Here is an 18,832-nt window from a genome sequence, read left to right as displayed (position 1 = left end):
AAATTTTTTCAAAGTATATTGTTTTTTGAGATAATTTAAGCTTCGAAGTACCTAAATATAAAACAACATTTTAAATCGTGATTTCAATTCATTCGTTTTAAATTAAATTAAGTGTACTTATATTGCGATTCTCAGAAAAATATCGTGCTTCGAAATCGGAAGTTAATAATGTGTGCTGTTATTAAAAAGTATAAAAATATACTTAAAAATGTATAACGATCGAAAACCCAAGACTGTTCGAGGAAATGAGTGTTACTAGTGTTAGGTAACCAATGATATGTAATTATTTCTCTGTGTAATATACACACGATCATCAAAAGTTTGCTTTTCAAAAATGATTTCGATCGCGTACAATTTTAATAATAATCGCGATCCCCGTCATGTTGTCGGTTTTGTGTAACGTGCAATTTGGGCGATAATACTGTACATGCACAAACAGTGCACTGTTACGATTACATCGCGACTGTCGCGGAAACGTATATTTAGTTGGCTTTTGTGATTCCGGAATTAGCATTCAGTGCGTCTACGGTAGGCGATGTTTTAACATTCGACAGTCGTAATGCAATAAAATATATTATGTATGTTATCTCATGCGCATATAGGTTGGAGTAATTATTGGTGTGGGGAGAGGAGGGAGACCTGTCCAAAAATATTTTTGCTCTACCTATTATAATTATTATTATTGCACGTTGAGCAGTGTTACATATTATATTAAAATAAATTAATAATTACAACCGATCGGTATTGAAAATTGTTGTGCCCGAGTTCAATAATCTTCCACGTGAAAAACGTGTTGTTTTATTCAATAGGTGCCTACATTGGCAGCTCGAAACTAAGTGCGTTTAAATCGCGTTATTCACAAAAAACTTAAATATTTGGGACGATATTAAACCCAAATAACGACTTTGCCATTTTGGTATCTGAAAAATAATAAAGTGATTATTGATAAATGGTTAAAATATTTAATGAAGAAATGATTAGCTCGTTTGTTGATATCTAACTGCGGGATAACTACAGTGTCCGGAGTGGACGTAATGTCCGGAGTGGACGTAATGCCCGGAGTGGACGTAATGCCCGGAGTGGACGTAATGTCCGGAGTGGACGTAATGTTCCGGAGTGGACGTAATGTCCGGAGTGGACGTAATGCATCCCGGAGTGGACGTAATGCGAAAGCAGTCCCCACTCCGGTTCTCGATACCACAAAAAAAAAAAAAAAAAAAAAAAAAAAAAAAAAAAAAAAAAAAAAAAAAAACTACAGTGATAAATACAAGATAATAGGCAACACAAATACGCGCGGTATTCACTTTTTAATGTGGCTAAACTACACGATAAATCAGTCATAAATCAAGATGTCGTTATATATTTTAAAAGTTAATTCTATACTAATATCTAATTTATTATATGCCTAAATAATGTATTAAACCATCAAGATTATCTTAATCTTATTTAATCTCCATAATATACTCCATAAATCATAGGTAATAGCCTATATATATATAATATTTATAATTCTTACAGTATATTACCTATAGTCTGTAGCAATAAACTACAGTTTACAAATAATAAATCTACTTATAATTCGTCCAATGGCCACAGATGTCGAGGATCGATTGAAGCAATAAAAAAAATCTACCTGCAATGATTTTATTATTATTTATTAGGATACGATAAAGATATAGGTACATATTACACTACTTGGATCGATTTAAAAATAATAATAAATAATAAACAATAATGGTGACAAGTACGAGATATCTTAGATAATGGTATTGTAGGTAATTACAATTTATAACATCTGTATGTTTTTCAGTTTTTAACGAAACGAGCAATGTTTTTGGTTGGGAACAAATGAAATATAATATATATAAAAAATAAATGTATAATGTGAAAAGTTTTTTTCAACTCTTTTATGTTTATAACTATAATAAGATTTACATAATTTACATCTAGGTAGATCTACATTAAATATTTTTCTTACCCAGTAACAAGGTTACCTAATGAATACGAATCTCTTGAAAAAATTGAAATCGGACCACTGGGGTCTGGGACTACTATCCCAGTTGTACCTACTTGTACTTGAAAAAGTCTTTCTCTTTGTACAGTTTCCATTAGTAAATCTGTAAGTTTAGGGTGGCAACATTAAGGAGCATTAAAAATATTTTAGAATTTTAAGTGATTTTAGTTGTCTCACACTAACGTTTATTAATGTTCCATACACATCCCATGTAGAATGAATTGACAATGCTCCAAATTTTTTTTTCTAACAGCCTTAAGTGCTTTTAATGCACAACGGTTTATGAATGTTTTCAGAATCATAGGTGCTGTTAATAATATTATGTTCAACAAGTTTTACTTTTCAACCTAGAGTCTTGCTAAAATGTTTTCAACGATTTTGTTGTGCCTCTTATCTTCAGCCAACTCAATTATGAGCTCACTCATCTTTCTTTCGTGGCTTGAAAGCCACGCTTTCTTTAATTCCTCGTTTAGTTTATTGTCCTGAAATCAGCCAAATAATCAATTACAGCAGGGACGTCGTTGTCTCTGTGAAGTGTTGTCAGTCAGGTCCATTGAAACTGTTTACATTTTATGGTGAAAAAAAAGTATAACATTTAACCATCAGGCATTACTACACATAATCATGATTTTCTGTACTCAAAGATTTGACGGTAAATGCAAGGTATACAAGACTATTGGTGCAGAAACGCTGTAGGTACAATACTATAATAATTACACATCACTTGAATCTACCTTATTCCCAACTTATCAGCAAAGAACCGTCACCACTCATCAAAATAAGATATAACTTGCAATGAAAACTGCACACTAAACATAATGTTATTTAATAATATAATATAATAGTGATCAACTATTCAATCAACATCAACACTAGTGCACTTGGTTCAATTTTGAACAATCCATCTTCACTAAAACGAGAGCTCAATAAAAAAAATACCAATGCGATATTATAATATCATACATTTTTAAAAACAAAATAAGCTTCAGCCATAGAATGTATATGGACTGGAAAAATTGTCATTACGGATTTTCGATGATGTTATACCTATTTTGTGTTCAATATTAATAAAAAGCATGGTAATTACCATCGACGTCGAAGCCTTTATAAATATATTTTTTTAAACTGTGTCTTTAAAGAAATAACAAAACATGACGTTTTCTGCGATACAGTACATTGGAAGTCCATATTGAAACGAGTGCAATATATGAAATCATTTATCTTATTCACAAAAAAAATAATAAACGTACTTACGCTAAGACTATGGACCATAGACTTGATGACGTTGGGCACACTACACACGTCTTGTTTCGCTGACCTTGGCCGGCGTCGCACATTATGTGATGAAAAAAAAAAAATGATAAATCATCGGCCATCGCATTTGAAAACAGATTCTAGACTAGGTTTACTATTAAGTGTTTAGAGGACATTTTTCAAATTGCCTACGCATAGAATATTATTATGTGTGATTAAAAATAAATTCACGACTAAAGATTTTCAAAATATATAATACCTATATATGTAATTAATATATACATATATATGTATAATATATATTTTATGATGATTACATAACAGTCATGATATGAGTATGATACGAATGACCTTCTGTACACATTACACATGTAACGTCTCGAAATATTGCAAATAGTATAAAAATGTGACGAAAAATTACCATGCCGTAAAAAATTAAAAATAATATACTACCTACATAATAAGGTACTAATGACTAAGGGAGAGGGGAGAGGGGAGAAGGCAAAGGCAATAATAAAATAGAATATAAATCATAAATATTAACTTTTAATCTGAAAGATAATTTTTCAGAAATAGGAAATTTATGTATTTTCATTACGTCTATAAATAGGCAATTAAAATGCAAGGTTATCGTTTTTTTTTCAACTGAGGTGTTTACGGACTTACGGTTTCATTTATCGCTTTAGTTTTTGTTTAGTCTTCCCAGTATTTGTTTTTCGAGATTTTTTTAAAGATCCAATCAGATTTTTTTTTAATTCTTTGACGTGTAAATCGATATTGTAAGAATAATAACTAGTGAATTTCAAGTCTCTAAAATCGAAAGTCTTGGACTTATAAAAAAAAATCCAAATCGTTTTTACGGAAAAATGGATGGCGTATGTAAATTTGACCATTTGTCAGTGGTTTTTTCTGACGTGTTATAATATCATAAAAACGAAAAATGGCCTCTTCGGTAAAGTAAACACTGCAATCGTATACACCCGATTCGCTACGGAAAAAGCACGAGGTGACCCGATCATTGTGTGTATATTTTTACACGAAAAAAATGGAAATAACACTTATGATTCAAACACAATAATATTGTACCTAAGTGCCTAGCCAGGTAATAATCAGTACATAATCCGTTCTGGATCTAAAATCCTTTTCGATTCACATTAATTAGCTAATACATACCCATACAAGATGTGCTACATAATATAACGATATGTTGAGATTAAGTTAAATTTTAATGGAAGAAGAGGGGATGCTTAGTTAAGAAAAAAATCTTATGTTTAAATGGTCAAATAATTGTTTTTGTTCTATCCATAAGACGTATTTTGTGTATTATACGTAATTATGATATTCTATAATATTTAATAATGTATAAAACGTAGGCGCGCAACATAGTATACTTATATTAATGACAGCAGTTGACGATAATCCGATGCCTCCTATGACGGGTGTTTGATTTTTCGTCGAATACCTTTAATAGAAAAACCGAAGTTGTTGACTCCCACTGGCACGAAACGGGCGAATAGCCCAATATTTTAAATTGATAAACCGTAATTATTATGACTCCGAAAAACGGCTAAACAGCCAGGAACAGATTCTGATTTATATGGTAAAAAAAACCGTACGAACCGTTTGTAATATTCACTATATAGCAACAAAGCGTCCTACGCATACGTCGGCAGTGCACTTTTTTTTTCTGAGGGGACCGATGAGCCCCACCAAAACACCTTCAACCGCGGCCATACACTGAAAACGACCAGTGACCATAATATTGGTACGCGATCGCTGTAGAATACGCCGTGCGAATGTTACATTATTATTCGTCTTTCGAGACGCTTTCTAATCACGACAACAACCGGCCGTGGAGTGCATCCGAGATTAGAATATATAATATAATATTATACGTATTAGCATGTGCGTTTGTAGACTGTTTAACAGAGACTGTTTATCATTATGCTTGATTTTTTTTTTCTTTTTCTTTTCATTTGCTGCAGGTCTTCTCCTTCGTTCGTCCGCTATTGTTTTTGCTTGTGTGTATTTTTGCGCGTTTGAATAAATGAAATAGATTTCTTGTGCGTGAGTGTGCGTGTGCGCGCGTGCATGTGCGACTGTGTGTTTTCGTTTTCACGCCGCCGAAAAAATATAATATATCATATTATCATTATTATTATCAAGCGTATATTGTCGTACTTACAACAGTCGTCCTCAGTGTAGCGTATGGTGTTGGTTTTTGCAGCGATCTTAAATGTTGCCGGTGATCAGGGTGGTGGAGTGCGAAGACCTAGAGCCTCCGTGTGAATCCGCTTCGGACGCGTTTCTACTTCCGGTGTCTTGTAAGAGGTAAGACGCCGACTTAATTTAATAACTCATGATAATATTACGATTTAGTGAAATATTGTGCTCCGTAGTAATAAATAATAATATCACTTAAAATGTAACGAAATCTTACGATAGATACATCTTTATAGTATTCGTCGCTAAGCGTGCACATTATTGCCATAGTCAAAATATTATCGTTGTATAATTTAATTTAATATCACCACGAAAATTGGTTTATTCTAGACGGCCCGAGACCGTCGGTCTAGCGACGTTTAAAATGCACCGACTAACGAGCGAAAACTGCAAGCTCTGTATAATAATTGCTGTCATTTGTTCTCGAGTGCAAAGTGCCATTGTTAGTTCTTTTATTTCCAGTTGAAATTTGGTTTGGCAGCGTGTTGTAAAAACAGCGTTGCCGATTAAGCTCGTTCAAGCCTTTACATATTTTAAGTACGCGTCAATTGCAGTACTTTACATTTTTCGCACCCTCTTCATTCATTTCTTTTAACGATGAGATAAATTATTATTATTGTAATATTTTTTTGACATTATTTCTATAAACCATTTAAAACGTTCAACCACAACGTGCAGAATTGAATATTATCAAATGATAACATTAATACATCCATCACGTACTTAGAATTCCATTGAAATCGTATCGCAAACTGGCCCGTGCCATGTCATATTAAAATTCGTACTTAAAGATCTAAAGAAAAATATTACGTGCTGCAAACTTAAAAGTAGCCTCATACTGTATAACGTCTCATTGATTTTATTAGGACTTGCATTTATGATTCGATGTGTTATGAATATTAAGCCGATGATTTAAAATGGTCTATCTACGATGTTTAACTTCGAACAATATACTGTGTTTTGTACATAAAGTAATAACTTTTTGCAAAAAAAGAAAAAAACTATAAACTAAATAATGAACTATTTTATTAATTTTTAACGTTATAAATAGTTTAATATATAATTTGATAAATATTAAAGTAGTTTTGTTTTTTTTTTGATACCTTTATGAGTTATGACTGTGGTTAGTGGTGAGTGGTTCCTCAACCGTGGTTCGTGGCCCTTGGGGGGGTTCGTGATACTTATACCGAGCGACCGCGGTGCCTTAACTACCTACGCGTGCAATGATGCAATAATTGTAGAAAATACATTTCAATGTAAATTATTATTTTATACTAGAGTTATCGCAACCATTTTGTCTCATTCAGTATACATTATCTTACCAAGGTATTTGTTGTAAATACATTAAAAAAAAAAATTATTCTAAAGGAAATGGGAATTAGTCTTGCCTAAAAGTTCTCAAATTTTTCTTAATTTTTTTGCCCGATGTTTTTGAAAACCACCGAGTAGTTTTTACTTTTGACTCCTCAAAGTAGTAACTAGATTTAGTTTCCTACCAGAAAAAATGCTGATGTAGAAAATTATTGAATTTTTACTGCCCTAAAAGTGATGACAGACAGACAGAAAAAAAAACATACACATTATTGTAAAATCAATATATTTATTGCTCCGTTGAGAATCTAATAAGGTTATTGTAAAGGAAATTTGGAAGGAAGGTAGATGCGCGAGAGGTCATGGTTTGAAAAAGTCTATCTTTGGAGTTGGCGTTGTTCAATAGTTTAAGAACCGCTGCCGAATGTAACTATTTTGGTTATTTCATCGATTTAAGTAGTCGAAAGCATAATTTAATTTGAATTATTATTGAATTGTAACAAAATCGTCAATCTTTATAATGAACCATCACCTTTATAATTTCAATTATAATTAAAAACCTTAAATACATCCGGATCGTGTGCGTAAGATATTGTTATTCAATATTATTCACATCAATTTCAATTTGAGCGACTCGATTTTGAAACTCTGACAGGTTTCGACGAACTGTTGGAAAGCCTTGCGGTAGTACTCGGCCACGTCTTTGTCACAGCTTCCGTTCATTCCGACGTGCAGGCCTAAATACACCATGGCCGAAACCTTGGGCGTCAGGCCCGGGTACAAAGGCTTGATGGCTGTAAGACCGGCCAGCGCCGAACTGATGTGCGTGGACACGGTCTGTTCCAGGTAGCCACATACGGGTAGGCCGTCGAGCTGGTCCTGGTCCCAGGGCCGTAGTGACGACGACAGCGGTCGTTCGGGGCCACTGACATGCATACTGTACTCCGCGTACAAGGACGGCTTCTCCGAAAACGCCCGCTTGCACTGGGACGAGCAGAACGTGTACGCGCGGTTACCATAGGTGACCATCAGCTCGGGGCGGCCGCGCTTGTATTCCGGGAACCACAGGCACGACAGCACACACACCGCGCAATATTCAGAAGACAGGCTGCACTGGAAGTACGGGTTCAGAGACAGCAGGGCGTCAGTGGTGGGCTCCGGATGCGGGTAGGGCGTGGCTGGCGCCGCGTCGGCGTATCTATCAGGGTTACGAATGAACGCGGCCTCGTGTTCCGTACAGCACGTCCAGTAGATGTACTTCCGGTACTGTACCGAGAACTGCCTCGTGACCGCCAGGTTTGGTGACCGGAACAGGCGGTCGCAGTCTGCTTTGCACACTGGGCACTGGTCCAGGTACGTGCTCAGGCTATACTGGTACTCTCGGCCCGTTACCGGTACGCCTGATAGCCGGCTCGGGATGTTGCGACGGACGTTCGTCCAGTATTCGAGCACCGACTTTACGCACGCTGACACGGCTAGGACCATCCCATCGGTGTCGGAGGTCACAAAACCGGTAGCGTTTCCGTACCGGGCTGATATCCACGGCAGGCCTGGAAAGGCCGACTTCCAAGCGTCGCGTCTGAGCCGCAACAATGCCGTGTCGTTTTCGAGGCTTCCTTCCGGTATACCATCTTCCTGCAGAACGAACACCGCATGCAGCATGACGCCGGTACTATCCAACAGCTTGAACTGCTTCTTGGTCATTGGGTACCCGTCGATCACGTAGCCCCACGTGGTGGCTTGGTTTCCGAACATGGCTGTGGTCACAACTTCTGCCAACGTTTCCTCGGACAACACGTCACCCCGGCGTAACGTGCCCATGGCCGTTTTAGCCACGTCTGTCCACCGGTATTCCTTCAGGTAAGCGTCGACGGCGTCCTCGATTTGTATTAGCTGCAGTCCGTAAAGGAAGCACAGTTCTTTCGCACAACGCGACTTCCCGCTTCCTGGCGGACCGACTACCGCGATCTTTAGCGGGAAACTTGGCGCCGACGGTGGCATCGTGGACTGTCCGAGCACGTATTTCATAGGCCACCGCATGAACTCGTCTCTGTTCTCTGTACTGCCGGCCACGTAGTACACGTACTTGCGGTGGACAACCGGGTGGACGTTGCCGTCCACTAGGTTTGGACAAAACTGTTTGATGCTTGGGTCGGCTGAACCCCGGATTGCCTGCACCGGACACCACCGGCCGAACCGGCTCAGATGCACTTCGCCAGCGCGCAGCATGTCTTCTGCGGTCTTCAGATCCACTTCGTACGTCGACTCGAAAGGCGTGTCGGTGTTCGTCCCCAAAACCTTAGCGATGTCACTCATCACGTCCGACCGGGAGTCCGGACCCGAAACCGTTATCCATGGGATGTTGGCTATTTCGGCAAACTCTCGCATTTCTTCCAGTGCACCCTTCTCCGTGTCCAGGTATTTCTGGATCATGGCGTTTGATGGAAATTCAAAGCCGTCCGAAAAACATTGGGATATTATGTATTTGTCTTCAGGGAATTCGTTGTTGACCATCTCCTCGATTTCGTCCAACATTGTAAAATCGTCCAAATCCATGAAATCATATACGTTCAAACCGCGGTCAATTATGATTTTTTTCTGTTTCAATGTGAGTTTAGAGTATCTAGACAACAAATCCGATATAGAGGTCAGTGCAGACTTGCGAAAATATTTATCCGATTGTTGATTCAGTTTGTCGCATATGGATTTCACCGAGTTCGGTCCGTCTACCACTGTTTCCGCTGCAATCGTTTTGATTATATTCTCTAAACGTACTTTAACTTTGTCAATTTCGTTTTGTTTTATAAACTCAGCTAGTTTTTGTTTAAACAATATCGATCTGTTGTTAACAGAGTCTTGCCTTGTCTCACTATCTCGCGCAATGATCTTGTCGACCAATACATATTGGTAAGTTAACCAATTTTGAATGACCGATGCGATGGCGTGTTCTTTTGCAACGGGTTTTTCAGGAATTACTTCTATAATAACATCAGGATGTATTTCGTTTTCTTTTAAATACTTCAGTTCTATCACATTTTTAGGGTAATTTTTATAACATATTCCTTCATTAGCTTGTAAAAATACAGAATTCATTTTAAACCAGTCCTCGTCATTTAAGTAAGCACTTTCTATATTCATGTATTTTCTCAGGCTGTTAATATGATCTTTTTGATTTTCAGGAATAAAATATCTATCCACAATCTTCCTAAGCGTTGGTTCCTCGTACATTTTACCCACCATTGGCATATTTTTTGGCAATACGTTTTGTTTAAATACTTTATACGAGTCTACAAGGGTTAAATCAAATGTATTCAATATTTCTTCGATAAAATTTACTGAACTCAGACCAAATGGAAAAAGTAAAGATACGTTAGGTTTTGGGTACATTTTTGGGATACTAGTGAACAATGTATATTTATTAGGATTAGAAATAAATTCTTCAAAATCTTTGGACGAGCTCATGTAGTAGTACCTATTATGATAGACTGCCATGTGCCTTTTAGATCCTATACGGAGTTTACCATTTGCAAACCTAACTGGGCAGTAAATGGAAGTATCACCATCATACTTTCCTATTGTAGGTACAGTGCCCTTGATATCTGATGTGGATACGTCGTATACATTGTCTGCCAAAAACCTAAACAATTATATAATATTTTAAACAATGACCATTTTAACAAAAATCAATTATGAATATTTTAATTATTAATTATTACTTTACTTCTTTATATAGTATAAAGTGTCTTCAATTAATAATTTCAATAAATTTGTTGTAGAGTTGTGGTTGCATTCTATAATATTAAAATTCATGTTCTGGTCTGTTTCTTTAGAGATATGTTTTTTTAAAGTATGCCATTGTATGAGAAGATTATCTGTATATTGATTTAATCTCTCAGTTATTTCTGGAACAATTATTCCCATTAGGTGATCGTGACTTAAGTAATTTTCGTCTTTATTTTCCTCATGTTCTGCAATTTTGACTTCGTCTTCGAAAGACTCATCTTCAGTCATTCTTTCAATAGAAATATCGAACGGGTTTTCAATTGTACTGACAAATTCTGAATATTTTATTCTTTCAACTGTAGTTCCATATCTTTTACCATTTTTAACATTTTCTAAAATTGTCTGATAGTTATTACTATAGCTGTTGGACATTTCGTCATTCAATAATAATACATTGTGCATTGGATCGGAGTCATGAAAAAATATCATCTGGATTGGATGAAGGTCTTCATCGATTAATTTTTTAACTAATACAACATCCAATGGTGCGTTAACTATAATCCAATTTATGTTGAGCTGGTTTTTTATTCGTACAGTATCAACAATAACATTTATTAAATCAGGTTGAACATTTTTAATTTCTTTTATGAAGCTGGACCTAAAATTCTTTCTATTTTTTTTTGACATGTTTCGGAAATATTTTGTTAGGCTTTCTGGTTCATCGTAAGCACGAATGCATTCATATAAATCATCTAAAAAATCTATGTCATATGATTCAAAATAGTTTTTTAGTTCAGTTAATTGCCTCCTTTTGAACAATTCGTACTCGTCTTGTTTTTCTAGAATAATTCATAATGTATGTATTATATATTAGTAGAATAAAAATATTAAATACCTACTAATAACATCTTAAATCTTAGTAATTAAATAACTATTATTAAACAGATCAAAATCATTTCATTTTAACACTAATTAATATATGTAAAAGTTAATAGTAGTTATTTAGGGTTTTTATTTTACTAATATAATTCAATATTTATAAACCATACAGACGAAACTTGGTTATTTAGGAATAATTTTACAAAGAACATACATATAAATACACATTAATTAATTATCAAACTTGGAAGAAAATACCAAAAATAATTTTAGTTCTCACAGGTTCAGACTGATGAGATAATTTTTAAATTTCGTATAATTTAGTTATTATATGTATGTACTTTCGATCGATTTCTTTATGAAAGGTTTTTACGAGGAAATAAAATAATAGTTACTTTGATATGAAAAATTTTGTTCAAACGTTTCGTGTTCAATTTCTTCCTCTTCCACGCCATCAGATTGAATGATAGTATTAAACCTCAGACGTGTCCAATAAGCAATTGCGTTACGCATAGTGCTTATGTCATTAGGTAGAATTTCTTTCGGTTTTAAGATCTCTTGTGCGGTTTTAAGTATAGAACTGACGATCGCAGACGAATACGCGTGTCTTGTGTCTTTCTCGTGTATCTGTGTTAAGTACCCAACATCTATCAGGTTATAACCAAAGAATTTGCTTACAGCCTTTGCAGCCGGATTCGTCAAAGTCTGTGGACCATAGAACATGGCTCTGATTGGTAACCGGTGTCCCTGAACTTGCAGAAATTGTTTCGGGCATTTACCGAACGATTGCATTTCATCGGGTCCGGCAAAGTAGTACAATTTTCCCATAAATGTCATACAATAACGGTCGCTGCCCATTACGAATCGACCGTTAGAATAGTTCACGGGGCACATACGACCGAATTCAGACACTATACGTATTTGTTCGTTACGATCATTAAAGCGGTGTAATTTTTCTTCGCGTAATTGGCTTGTATCGCTCGCTCGCTCTTCACTGCTAGCCAGAGTTTCCACCTCGTGCGATTCCGATTCGAACTCGAACTCGGAACCGTAATACTCGTAGCGTTCGGACAAAACTGATTTATCCTGGAACCGTATGATTTTCGGTAACACTGTGTATTGCAGTGACATCGTCATTAATTTCGCTTTAATCGTTTCCATCAATTCGTTCACCGGTTTTCTGCCGTCCAAGGTTATCACTCGTGCTGGATCAAACTGTTTGAATATTTCGTCAATTACCCTCAGCGAATAATTTTCGTAATCCTTCACATCCTGTTCAATCATTTTCCTAGTTACGAACGACTTATTGTACCAATATACGCTCCTGTGGCTGTATTCTGCGTCGTTCATATGTAGTGTTTGTATAAGATGATCGTGTTCCATGGATTCTAAAGTCAGTCCATTAAGTATATGGTCTAAATCATGATTCGAACAATTCATATAAATCAATACATCTGGTGGATTCGTAGTAAACACCGCACTCATTTGTTCACAGGCACTCAGTTTTGGGTCATGTCTGTTGTAAAAAAACGAACAAAAAATCAGCAAGTTAATATCAATATGTAGTAATATTATAGTACTCTAAAATATTTTGGGGAAGCAATATCTTGCAATATCCTTCTCGAGTTCGAAAATTACTTGATCAAACGTAGCCCACAGTTAAACATCGAATATGTTTTCATAGAGATTTCACTGATCTGCAATATCAATTATTGAGATCGTCTCCATGACATTCATAGTATTAATGGCTAGCTTTTTAATGGTTTCAATGGATCAATTTTTTAAATGGGTCAGGTATGAGGTGTTAAAGGACTTAAAGTTGTTAGGTAAACGGTTGTAGACTTACCTGGGCAATCCGGTCAGCACGTAACCCCGTTCCTGTACTTCAGTCCCTCCGATACCCAAAAGGTCAACGAGCAGTGAGGCGCTACCCGCGGCGTTTACTGCTTCGCCGCGTCGCAAAGCCAAACCGGTTTGGTCGTCCGGCCGGAGACTGGCCGCCAGCAGCCCGGTGGTCGTGGACACGTGGACGCATCCCCAGTACGCGGACAGCATGGCGGCCAGCTTGTCATCCTCCAGACCGGGCTTGCCGAATATCACGAACGAAACTGGTTTCCGTCGCAGGAACGCCGCATCCACGTCCTCACTCCCGTAATAGTCGCGACCCTCAGACTGCACCGGCAGCGTCCACCGTCTGGCGATGGCCGGGGATTGTTGGGACCGGAAGTCCGCGTCCGCTTCCAGGTGCCGTGACCAGTTGATCCTCTCTGTGAGCCCGTAGGACGACACAACCCGCGGGTACCACGTATCATCGTCGGCCGTTCTATCATGTCCTTCTGGGTCGCTGTCACCCGCGCCGAACCGGTCAGTTGGCCACAAGTTCGAGCTCTTGTCGGTGCCCTGTACAAAGAGGTTTTTTTTTAACGTAATAGACTCAAATTTAACTTGCCGATTTTAGTAAAATATGTGACTTTATCGAATTGGTAGTGCACAATATATATATATATATATTTAAATTCTTTTTACAGTTCATATTCATAAATTCAATAAGTAAATTTGACTATAGAAGAAAAAAATGACAAAAGATCGTGATTAGAAGAAATATCCAGTGATATTACTTATGAATTATATGTATAAAAGTACTTATAACGTAGTCTATAGACTTAGTTAAAGACTTTATAGCTTCTAAGTACAGTAACTTTATATTATTTACAATTTTTTTTTACATAAATCAGGTGTGCATAATAATTAGGTCAATAGGTTCCTGGACCATATTCTTTTTAGTCAATGGGTTGTATCAGGAAGATCTAGGGAGGATAAATTAGATATGAGAGGGTTTAAATGATTAAGTAGTTTGTTGTGGAATCGCTTATAGAGTTTAGATGCTTGATCGGGGACGATCATTATGTTGAGGGCGTTGTAAAGGATTCAATTACTAACATTCCAAGGAATATTGGTTAGTGTTCTGAGGGATATTGATTGGAATGGTTGAATAGTTTTTATGTTTTTGTTTTTGGATGCTCCCCAAAATTGGATTTCATAAGAGGATATATATAAATGTACAAGTATAGTTTATGGACTACCTACCCAATGATGTGATCACATAGCCAATTAAGTTTCCTTATGCGCCCTAATCTGGGGGAACGTGCGACTAAAATTTCACTTGTTGAATCTTTGGATTTTCATTATTTTTTTTCAAATTGTAAAATAAACTCTATTCTCTAGGAATGTATATAATGTATACATCAAAATACCGAAAGTGAATTAATATTTGAAGTCTAGATAAACAAAGTATTGGAACCAACTTTGTCTGTAGTTAAACAAAAAATCATGTATAATCTATACATCGTACATCGTTGTATATATATTTTCTTGAGATTCAATTTGATACAATCACGCCATTGATTTTTTTTTTGGTTTTTGGTCATTGAAACCATACTGCCAAATTAATGTAAAGTATGATACTATACGTAGGTATTACACAACAGGATACATGCTTAGTTTCATAATCCTCGCAGAGTCGTCTAAGAGTAACTAGTCGATTTTCGACAGCCGCAACTTGTCTTTTTCGTCATACGTAGGAATTATTTTTAAAATGTAGTAATAAATGTAAAATACTTAAATATTATAACGACAAAGAGTATAATAAATTGTGCACGTAAAAAACTCTATAAACAATATGAATAATTTAATAACGGTTTATGTCACTCGTTGTCGGTTGAATAAAATTGAATAAAAATATCAGTAGTGAAATAAATTATCCAGTAAAAAAATACCCTTTGAAAAAACATTCAAAATTTAACTAACTTGATGTCAATATGAATTTAAATTTTAACTTTTGAAACATCTATGGCCTATGTTTTTTGAAACGCTTTAGTTCAAGTTTATTTATTTTTATTTTCAATGAAACTTAAGTAGATATACATAATATTACAACTTTAGTGCATCTGTAACAGCTGCTTTTAAATTATGGTCTACCTACGCATATTTTGTAGTTTTATAATAAAAAAAAACTTCTTCGACGACAAAATAACAGGAACGGTATGAAAGAAAAAGACAGCTGTCGAAAACCGACAAGTTAGTCTTCGACGACTCTGAGAGGATTATAAAACTAAGCATGAGTACTGGTATATAGTATAGTATCATACTTGACAGTAATTTGAAAGGTATTACAAATGCACTTCAATTTTAATATGACCTAGTTCAATTTATATATTTTTAATCGTCAAATGGTCGGTCATCTATCTGATAGAAAACAGAGGGTGGGTGAAATACATTTTAGAACGCTGAATTATAAGAACGAGGTCTCTAACCTAAAAACTTACCTTCTTTTTTACATTTTAAATAATTTTCATAATGTATATCAGTTTAGAACACAATACATATATTATATTACACTATAATGCTGGGTACCTATGAATGCACACAACTTGAATATTTTGAAAGTAAAAATGAAATCGTGATTTAAATCATTGTATTATTGAATTCAACAATTTTTGAATAAAATGTTGGACATGTACAACAATAATTCTTTCAACCGTGTTCAGTGTATATACGATGTAAATAATATGTTCAGTGTGTCAGAAAGGTTTGAAAACCCAAAATATGCGTGAAGTAGAATCAGATGTGCAGTGCAAATATATTGATGATCTCAATCTCTTAAAACACTTAACAGTATACATTAAAATAAATTAATCTTTAATCGTTGCACGTTGCAGACGTGATCCCTACTAAAAATTGAGTGTTTTAAAACTTTTGAGGCGTTTCTATGGGTATTACCACAAATGTAGGGGCGTGCCGAAATGATGGTATTTGGGGTGGGAGACTTTGCTGCTAATATTTTATTTATTTTTTAGCGGGAATTGCTGGTAGACCTAGCTATATTTATTTTTGGTACTCATTTTAAGTATTACCTTTCAGAATCGGTACCCCCCACTATAAAAATTATTCTTGTCCTCTCTTCCCAACTATATACTATCGTCATCGATATTGCATTATGTATAATATCCTGTGTCCTGAACTGGATTTATTGGACATTAAATAATTAAATATAACAATTAATTTATTAACGACGTTAAATCATTTTTATTTATTACTTTACTCTAGAAATCAGTGTTACAAATTAATAATTGTTTACGCTTGTTTAAATTAGTTTTAAAGTTATTAGTAAAGTATACTGAGCGTATTTTAATATAAGCTTTCTAATTAGTCAACCAACTACTTTGTATTAACAAAAATATACTCAGTAACTAACATATACATTTTATAATTTACTTACGTTATTTTGTTATTTTATCGAAAGGACAAATAAATTATCAACATTAAATAATATATTTAAGGATAAAAAAAATGAAGAATTTTTTAGTTCTTTGATATAAATCTTACTGATTATTACCTACTTATTATACAACAAACTGCTTAACTTTTTAAGTAGTTAAATTTATTGTATAATATATTATGTAAGTAACTCATCAAGTCGTCAATGCTACTCGTTATTAGTTATATTAACGTATAGGTTTATTTTTCCGTTGAAAAGTTTGTACTAGAAACTACAAAGTTTGCTGTAACTTAATTCAAACATTTTCTGAATAAAGCAATAGTAATCTTATGCCTAATAAATTGAAAGATAAACTTTGTTTATAACTGCTGTTTGTATAGATAGGTATTAGACTATTTTAACTATTTATTCTGTTGAAAAGTAGGTTAAACTTTATAGTTTATTTCACATAGTAATAAAAAAAAAAACAGAATATTATTCAATGAATTTTTTGTCAAAACAATTTTCTTTATAAACTTACTAGTTACTAGTTAAATTGTACTTTTTTGAAATTATTTACATTGGTTTTCCAAGGTTAATAAAGAATAAAGATATTGTAAAAATGTAAAAAAAAACCGTGGCTCACGCTGTATGCGTATAATAATCAAAAGGAACATGCATGTATTTCGAGTATTATATTATTTTCTGGTTTGACGGAAAAAAATAATGACGCAGAATACCAAAATCATTACCTACTATTGATCGCATACTATTCGTTCACAATAATGGTAGTTTACAACTATATTATTTGCCACAATAACGATTAAATACAAAGATAGGTACTGACACTTAATGAAATAATCAAAAATATATTATTTTATATAATATGCAATGTTATCGGAAAATAAAACGTACCTTGTTGGTGGTAGTCGGTTAAACCCCATGTGAGACGCTTTAATGTGCCTCCGACACTAATAATAATAATAATAGCCAATAGATGAAAATGTGTAATATTCAACATAACACAGAAGCTGATAGATACACATCATGACGTATACTAAGTGTGCTTTTGAATAATCAGATATAGAGAGTTAATAGTGTTTGCTAGAGAATAAGTAAACACGACCTGCAGGATCGATATGCATTTCCATACTTACCTAGCTATTATATTTGAGTGCTAAGCATGCAATGGTTATTGTTCGGGGGCCCGCCGATAATGACTTGGTCGTCGGCAATTAATTGTAAAATAATATTACATAATATTATTATTATTCGGAACGAGATATACAGTCGGAACCGATGTCACCGGTCCATTTTTGCCGAATTTATAATAAATTAATGACTATCTAACGAATGTGGTAACCAAACTGTCCATAGTCAGATGATATTATTTTTACAATTTTTTTCATTTTCAAATCGAAATTCTTAGCATGTTCATACGAATCTTTATAATTTCCTGTTTTGGTATCTCGTGCGTTTGTATATGTGTGCACATAGACTACCTACTTCATGATATAATAATATTATTATGATATGTACATACTTACATATTCAAATTTAATTCGATTTACGACTACGATTCGGTGCGTAAAACCATATACTTATAAGTTATATGACGTAATAATATTTTGGGCCCGAATAAATTGTTTAGTATATTTTTTACAAACCCTTTTACTCAGTTAAAACACGCAAACAATTATCTGTATTGGCTTATATGTATTTACTTTAAACGTATTATATATCCATTTTTTTATGGATTTATTACACCTATATATATTTTTCCTTTATAGAAATCGTTTCTCTTTATTTTTAAGCTGTATACTTTATATAATGACATAATACAGTTTAGTTTGTTAAGCTTTGTTCTAATTTTAATTATTTGACACTTTAAATCGCAGTACTGGTTCCACCATTTCCGTATTATAATATATTAATATTCAGGGTGTATAGTTTTGTTGATTGGTATTTTAAATCATAATATCATTAATTTCAAAGCACCCAATTAATTGTCGATTGGTGTATAGAGTTCAAATTAATTATAAAATAAACTTCTCTTAAATCGAGGTGTCCGAAACAGAGTTTTCCGAAAAGTAAGAGTATAATAATTTTATAAAATATTTTTTTTTTTTTTTTTTTTTTTTTTTTTTTTTTTTTTTTTTTTTTTTTTTTTT

General features: G+C 34.5%; 1 protein-coding gene across 1 annotated transcript; it reads right to left on the bottom strand.

The window, feature by feature from the left end:
• Positions 1 to 6,644: 6,644 nt before the first annotated feature.
• LOC111035604 (adenylate kinase 9-like) lies at positions 6,645 to 13,855 on the bottom strand (the record flags this gene model as incomplete). Its single annotated transcript, XM_022317283.1, has 4 exons — positions 6,645 to 10,439; positions 10,524 to 11,364; positions 11,800 to 12,920; positions 13,251 to 13,855. Coding segments are annotated over 4 exons (5,595 nt in total), but the record flags the coding sequence as incomplete, so codon positions are not given.
• Between the last annotated feature and the right edge of the window lie 4,977 nt (positions 13,856 to 18,832).

This window comes from Myzus persicae, unplaced genomic scaffold (genome assembly GCF_001856785.1).
Source record: "Myzus persicae strain clone G006 unplaced genomic scaffold, MPER_G0061.0, whole genome shotgun sequence".
NCBI classification, from domain to species: Eukaryota; Metazoa; Arthropoda; class Insecta; order Hemiptera; family Aphididae; genus Myzus; species Myzus persicae.
Note: the sequence above shows the minus strand (reverse complement) of the source record. Positions and strands in the feature narration are given on the sequence as shown.